The sequence below is a fragment of the Carcharodon carcharias genome, chromosome 3 (assembly GCF_017639515.1).
Source record: "Carcharodon carcharias isolate sCarCar2 chromosome 3, sCarCar2.pri, whole genome shotgun sequence".
Classification (NCBI taxonomy): Eukaryota; Metazoa; Chordata; class Chondrichthyes; order Lamniformes; family Lamnidae; genus Carcharodon; species Carcharodon carcharias.
Genome location: NC_054469.1, coordinates 166,710,108 through 166,717,706, shown reverse-complemented (window position 1 = coordinate 166,717,706; position 7,599 = coordinate 166,710,108). Strand labels below are relative to the sequence as shown.

The 7,599-nt window shown below is 41.1% G+C and overlaps 1 protein-coding gene across 1 annotated transcript; it reads right to left on the bottom strand.

The window, feature by feature from the left end:
* Window positions 1-2,604: 2,604 nt before the first annotated feature.
* irx2a (iroquois homeobox 2a) lies at window positions 2,605-6,972 on the bottom strand. The gene is made up of 5 exons (XM_041183331.1): window positions 6,463-6,972; window positions 5,148-5,556; window positions 3,830-4,516; window positions 3,507-3,570; window positions 2,605-3,209 (listed from the first exon to the last, which is right to left on the bottom strand). The coding sequence occupies exons 1-4, from the start codon at window positions 6,697-6,699 to the stop codon at window positions 3,527-3,529; spliced, it is 1,377 nt and encodes a 458-aa protein (XP_041039265.1). The 5' UTR covers window positions 6,700-6,972; the 3' UTR covers window positions 2,605-3,209; window positions 3,507-3,526.
* Window positions 6,973-7,599: the final 627 nt, after the last annotated feature.

The following is a 7,599-nucleotide window of genomic DNA, read 5'->3' as shown; positions in this document are numbered from 1 at the left end:
TATGTTGCTAAATGAATACACAATAACGTATATATGGGAATTCCCGTTAAGTATGGCTGATGAATATCATTTGCGGACAGGGTAAGGAGAATTGGTGGTACTGTATTGTCAGTGCACTTTCTACCTTTACTGAAGATAATTAGCTCATTCAAGGCGAAGACTTCACTGCCTTTCTGGGCTATTTAATTGTCAAGGAAAGTGTAGAAAATGCAGCTGATTGTCTTCATTATGGCTTTCAAACTGCTCCCATTAGGCTTGTGAAATGCTTCTTCAGCTGCCGTGAATAAGCTCATACATCTCTGCAACCCCTGTCCAGCAGGGCTTTCTAAAAAGAGCCTGTCACACAGCAACATTGTCACATTTACACGCGGTTTTCCGCTTTTTAGTCTGTATTTTGCATTTAATCAAACGATCAGGGTAAAGATTCTCCCCTAGCAAAAAAAGGGCGGTCCGTGTCCCTCTCACAGAAACAATAACGCTTTCATTAAGAACAAATGTTGACATTTGAAGTGGCTAGAATAAGGTACAGCGGCAGCGCCTCGAGTAATATGTGACAACACCGGGATTCCCGCAGGAACCCACCTGAGATTAAAGATTACATTTCAATAAATCAGCTAGACTATAACGCCTGAACTAGATGTTGTGGACTGTTTGCCTTTACGCTTAACTCGCCCCTGCTAGACTTTGGAATTGTTCTTCTAAAGCCCTAGGGACAGGCTCCTATTCATATCAAACACTATTTAAATAGAGTATACTTTCTTTACTTTGTGACCTTTTGAGTCCCTGTTATGCAACTGGCGAATTAATGACTACTTTGGTCCACAGGCCAAATATACAAAGGCTATTCTAATTAACACAGCGATAAAAATCACTGGCATCATCACCAGATGTTCTGTGGCAAAAGAAAATTCTATATTTTTGGATACTGGATTTCGAGTTAGTCACAAATAAAAACCTTTAAACACGAATTAATTGCTTGGAATGGTTGTTTACTTCTGGGGGAGGGGGGAAAAGTAACCTAGTTAAACAACTAGGCATGAGTTTTCATTCAGTCATTACCTTTTGTTTAATTGCTAACAATGTGGATCATTTGATGGGAGCGAGGAGGGAGGTTGTGCAGTGATGGAACAGTGAAAAGAAGCGTATAGTTTATACCTGCTACCTAACATTAGTATCTCCAAACACGAAGATAATTTTGCTCTGATTATTGTTGCGAGGCTTGTCAAACACTGTTAATGTTTTGCAGCACCTCTAACAATGTTTGCTTCTTGTCAAGCAATGAAGAAATACACTTCTAATAAATGATAAACGGCAAGAGAAAAAGACCATCGCTCTTTCCGAATCAAAGAAGTACTGTATAACAATATCAGGCTTGATCAATTAATGGGTCATTAGACACTTAACATCGCGAAGGCTGATGGCTTCAAGTGTTGCAGGGGATCACTTTCAAATGCCCTTCGCTAACGAGAAGTGACCAACGCCAACAATTTTCAGAGCGAAATAAGTCACTTGGGAAGCTATCAGAGCCTGCGTGTCAATTTCTCCTGTTAAAGCAATTTCTCCTCAGCCGCCAGATTGAGGCATTTGAGATGGCAGATGTTTAGACAAGATTTTATAAATTGTCGAATATACTCCATAATGAACCCCGACTGGCCGCTCCAAACGCAACAGCAACTAGTATTTCTCCCGCTGGGATCTAATACTCCCCTTTTAAAAACGCACATTATTACTCATTCCATGGAGTGAAATGCATGGGGCCTTTGAAATATTTTGAGATTGATTACAGCGAACTCAACGCCGTTGTTGTAGGTCGTCTACTTGTCACATTTGCTAATTTTGGATATTTATGTTCCTTTAGAAAATACGCTAATTATAATAATTAATTGCACATCTTTAGGTTTCAGTTAAACATAATGATCCGTGCCATCGAATAAATTGTAGCCTTTAAAAAACAGATTTTGGATAAAACAAAGCAACCTGCTGATGGTCTGTAGTTTTTCAACCTTCCGGGATCGTTGTCCCCGTTTTCCCTAAATGTATTTTATTTCACTGCGTGTTGTATCATGTTACCATTACACTTCACATATTCCAGTTAACGTTTCAAATGTAAAAACGTTTCATCCAGTAGATTTTTTGTTGAGCTCTGAAGTGTTGCAAAGCACATTATTACACAAATACGACACCGTGTGAGCTCAAATAAATCACTTTCATATCCAAGTTAAAACGGAACATTGTCAGAATTTCGAATTTCTACAACTGGAATATAATTGCTCTCTATTTGATCACCTAACACGACAGGTAAATGCCAGACGCAGTGAAAACCGGCAAATACCCCATACAAAAGCGGCCTAACTATGATGCTGAAATTGAAAAAAAGCCTTTTTAAAGACTTAATGCTTAACTGCTTTTGTCTGCCATTTAAATATTCAATAGGCTGGATATTGGAATGTCGCCGAATGTTTGATATCGTTCCTCAGCTTTTACTACCTAGTTAATCGCAATTATGAATTGAAATAAATATCAAACGCATGTTTAAAGATATTTTAATTCAGTTTCCAAAACCAAAGCTAAATAAGGTATTTCAAAGTCAAATGAATCCTTGAAGAGGAATTGCCAAATAATTCAAACATTTCGAAGAAATTGCAGTTGCAGACTAGTCGATTTTATTTACATTTAAAGATATAAATTAGCAAAGAGTCCCTATAACAACCAAACAGATTGTAACTGTCATCACGTTTCCAAAAAAACAAGCAGATTTATTTACAAAATGTTCAGATTCCATTGCAATACAACTTGCATAAATTACTAGAAGCTTTATGTCATCATTACAAAAATAAATATCAAATGTTTTCCACTTTTCAGATACTCAAGTTCTTCAATCACATTGTTCTACTGGATATCTACAAATTGTTTTACAATAAAGCCGCATTACACCTAGAACGTGGCAAATAAACGGATCAAGTGAAGAAAAACCTGAGAAGACATTATTTTCCAAAAGTCACATATACAGATTAATAATTAAACCAACGAATGCACAGATATGTTGCAGGGGTTTGCTTTCTTAATAACATCATCTGCAGAATTAAAATAGTGCTCTGTGGGTCTTCTCTATACAGTGGCACAAGATGTGATCCGGTATTATATACATTTTTTTGCTTAATAGCTGGGGGATGGCTCGCTGACATTTTCAAAGCAATTGTGACACCTACCTGCAGACCAAGGAAATAAAAGAGAATCCCAGTCAAGCAACTCGTTCAATTGTAAGCATACAGCTGTCACAATTTTGGAGACACATAAAGCACAAGTTAAATATTGCAGGATTTGTGGCAGGGTGGGCCATAGTTATTATAAACCCTATTGTTACCAATAAATAATGGCATGAAATAAGTTAATGCAATTTTCAGTTCGACCAATATTTAATTTGTGTTTTTTTTCTCCTTTTGAAGCACACTGCTTTGATTCTAAACTTGGTAATTTAGATGCTTTCATTGCATATGACCACTTACTTGCACTGCTGATTATACATCTATAGATATGGTTGCACTCCTACTGTGCAGACATCACTGGGGTCTGTCAAAAAATACAACCATCATTTAGTCACAGCTCTTTCTATGTATATCTATCGACCTACCAACTACTATTGCTAGTATACATTTTCAGTCTTGAGAAATAAATATTTCATATACCTTGCACATATGCAATTCAAATATACAGTTGCAGTGGGAGCTTTGTACTGTAACTACATCTTAAGGGCGGCTGATTGCTATGGTTAATGGCCTGCTTTTCACTGCAGGTCTCTTGTAAGCAGAAAGCTTGCATCAGCACGTACCTTTTTTGGAGTCGTAGTTCGTGGCCCTGAAGTGCTGTTCTAGCTGGGAACTGGTATTTTTCAGAGAGTCAGTGCTCTGCTTGTGTATGGAAGCAGTGTTTAAGACAGTCTCGTTCGTGCTGTACCGCAGAATGCCTTGGCTTTGCAGATGATTAAAGTTGGCATAGTTCGTGTAGTTAGTGTAAAAGGGTGAAGTGTAGTAAATGGGCCTGCCAAGGATTGAGGTGGCCGGGTAGGTAGAGCTAGACGATGATGAAGAGGAGTTCGGCGATGAAGAACAAATCTGTCCGATCTGCTGTTTAATATCCGAGGTGGCGATTTCCGCCAAAGACCAGAGTTTGGGTTTGCTGACTTGAGTCTGTGAAGCTGAGGAGATGATACTGTTCAGGCTGTTTTTATTTCTACTCCCCGAGCTCTCGTCTTCTTGAACGTTAAGGAGTGTGGCATCCACCCTGGAGAGAGGCGAGGAATTCATAGCTTTGTGAGAAAGGTCCCTCTCCTCATCATCATCGCTCCCATCATCATCCTCATCAACAACATCATCATCATCAACAATACAATTGTCACATTTTTCCTTCGATTCTGATCCAGATTCACAAATGTTGTCTTCCACTCTGCTCACTTTCTCCCCTTCGCATTCGGGCGAACAAGAGCTGTCAGTCAACGTGTCAACGTGTAAACTAATGCCTGGAATATAACAAGAATATCCTATGGTTAAATAAGTCAGATCATCAAATGTTACCTCTCAAAGAGAAAAGTATTCTCAGAAGCACTGACAATTGAAAATAAAACGCCCATAAATGATGCACCACCCTTTCACTCTAACACATACCCCGCTGACAAAACTAATGCGCATTTTTAAGGGTTTGCGGATACTGGGTGCTGCACTCGTTGAACAGCCATATTCCAACGTGGCTAATTGGTTCTGTAGTGAGATTGATCAATTCCCCTTCATCTCCAAATAAAGGAAAGTGTACTCTGCATGACAACCTGGCTTATTTAACGGTGAAATATTTAATCCAGCTTCTCCGTCTGTAACTAGTCTCTGACAATGTGCGAGAAGCCATAATTTAGTTTCATTTGCTCGTCCAAAAAAATGAGCCTCTCCAAAAATAATAAATGATGACCATTGTATAAATGTTTAAATCGGTATGTATGGTGGCATGGGTAGTTGTGTGTATAGTGTTGCCCTAATAAGGCACACAAAGCTTGAATACATTAAATATCGATCCCGACATTTGTTTTAATTAAATGCTACTTTGTCAGTCGTCATTGCATAATAGCGAGTGATGGGGAGAAAATTTTCAACATCACAAACCTTCATCCTCGGCTGAAGTTTCGTTCTGGTCGTGTTTTTTCTTCAAACATTCCTCCTTGTTTCTTTCACTTTCCCCTAAGTCTTCCTCTTCCTCGTCCTCACTCTTGTTTCTCGGAGCCCAGGTCATTTTATTCTCTTTCTTGAGTCTCCTCCTGGCGTTGGCGAACCAGGTGGAGACCTGGGTCAGGGTCATCTTGGTGATGATGGCCAGCATGATCTTCTCTCCTTTGGTCGGGTACGGGTTCTTCCTGTGCTCGTTGAGCCAGGCTTTGAGAGTGGCCGTGGCGTCTCGGGTGGCGTTCTTCCTGTAAGCCGGATCGTTGAGTTGATAAGGGTAAGCAGCGTTACCGTAGGGGTGGTAACTGAGGGTTCCGGCCATCCCTGTAGTGTGAGCATCGTACGGGGAACCCTAAAAGTACAACAAAATGCCCGTCACTATTTCAGCAAATCGACACTGAAATTCGAATTTACTGATCACTGGAACTTGGAATATAAAAGCAGTATTTTTGTCCGTTTATTTATTGGGTCTGGTTAATGTTATGCGAACTGAAATCCCATTTAAAACGCTTCAAAAGTCTAAGGATAGCTTCCCTCTAGCATGAAATAAGAGATTATATTGTTATGTGTTTTTTTATTTTAATTCTTAAAGTTCTATTTTCATGTCACCTAAAAATGGCGGCGGCTCTCCCCTCGTGCATTATTATCAAACACTTTGGCAAACTTAGAAACAATCAATCCAGCAGAATGATTTTGAAACAACTGCAGTTCACGAACATTTTATAGCTGTTGAGATTTGGCTGTCCTGAGCAAGACAGTAAGGCCATTATCTCCTGACCTTTTCTGACTATATGTGTAAACAGCGATAGAATTACCACCGGGCGTTGCTTCCGAAAATTAGGATTCTTTTAGCTTTGACCGTGTGCACTTCGCCACTTTCTCCCCCCGAATGACTGCATTTCGCCTTTTCCAAAAATCATCAAACTTTTTTCAGCTGCCCAGCTGTAACAGCTGCCTCATTGGCGTGTCGGATATTTCCAAATCAGTGTACACGTTTTATTTTAGTGTAGTAAATCTGTTCACTTTTTGCATGCTTTTCCCTTACCCAAAATAAAAACACAATCTTGGGTCTGCCTAGGTTAGTACAATCTCTGCTCCATCAAGCTAGATCGTAATTTAACAAGTAACACATTCAAACATTCCAAAAGCTAAACTCCATTAAACTCAAAGCCTTCTCCAAATTAAAAAAAATGCAAAATAAAATTATGTTAAGAAAAACTCATCCGCAAATGTAGTCAGTTGAAATTTATTGACGTACCATGTAGGACGGGAATCCAGTTGCGGGGTCAGTTGAGTACTGAAGCGGATTAGTGAAGCCTGTAGAGGGGGCTGTGAATGCTGCTGAGCCCGCGTAGGGACTGAACGCGGAGCCGGACGAGGCTCTGCCCAGCTCGTCGCTTCTCGGGGCGGTCAGCGCGGAAGCACTGTACGCCGGGCACGAGTAAAGAGCCAGCGACCCTGCCGGCTGGTACAGATAACCCTGAGGATAAGACATTGCTTTCCAAAAGAGAAAAAAAAACACAAAAGAAATGTTTTAAAGAACAAAAGAAAAGGACAGAGAGAAAGAGAGAGAAGAGAATTCGATTGTTACTAGAGAACTAGCATATAGCTGAGATTCCCCCCTGGTTTGGCTGAGTGCTGGGTTAGGAAGGTGTCTGCATGGAGCTGCAGGAACTGTTCTAGAGCCTGAGTGCTTTTGCTAAGCGCTGCTGCTGTGTTCTGGTTAGATAGAGCGGCGGCGGGCAGCGCCTGTCAATCAGCCCATCTTATTTACATAGCAGTGCCCCGCCCCCTCCGGCCTTACCAGCTCAGGGTTGATCAGGGAAGCTTTAGGCCGCCAGCGGCCACTTTCTACAGCTCTTCATTCTTCCATTCATTCCTTCCCCCCCCCCCCCCCACCCCTTTACCTCTGCTTCACCATTTCGGTTGCTTCATTTAAACGATTAAATATTGTTAAATCCTCGCCTGTTTCTCCACTGCCTGTCTGCTTTGTGTACAGCGCGTTTCATTTCACCCCATGGCTCTCGCCCTTCTCTCCCTTATTTGCTCCCGTTTCTTTCTGTCTTTTTTATTTCCCCCCACCTCCCCCCAACCCCCCCCCCCCCCCCCCCCGGTCCCCCCGTCCCCGGTCTAACCCGTTCCTGTTTCCCAGCGCTTCACTTTCCTGCTCTCCTGCATTCTCCCGCTCGACTACCATTTCTCCTGTGGCCCCTTTTTGAAAACATCCCTTTTCACGATCGGGTTACCAAACAATAACCGGCGTCTCTTCTACTCTAAAAAGAGTGTAACTCAACTGATTTATTTAAAGTGAGAGAGAGAGAGAAATGTCAGTGTACCATCCAACACAAAGCTTCAAGTTCGACTTTTCTAAATAAATCTTGCTCAATATTGCAGG

Coding starts and splice junctions, on each gene's coding strand:
- irx2a (XM_041183331.1), bottom strand. CDS start 6,699: ATGTCTTATCCTCAGGGTTATCTGTACCAGCCGGCAGGGTCGCTGGCT. Junction 5,557..6,462: donor CTGGATTCCCGTCCTACATG/GTACGTCAATAA, acceptor TTGTACTTTTAG/GGTTCCCCGTACGATGCTCA. Junction 3,571..3,829: donor GAACTACGACTCCAAAAAAG/GTACGTGCTGAT, acceptor ATTTTTTGACAG/ACCCCAGTGATGTCTGCACA.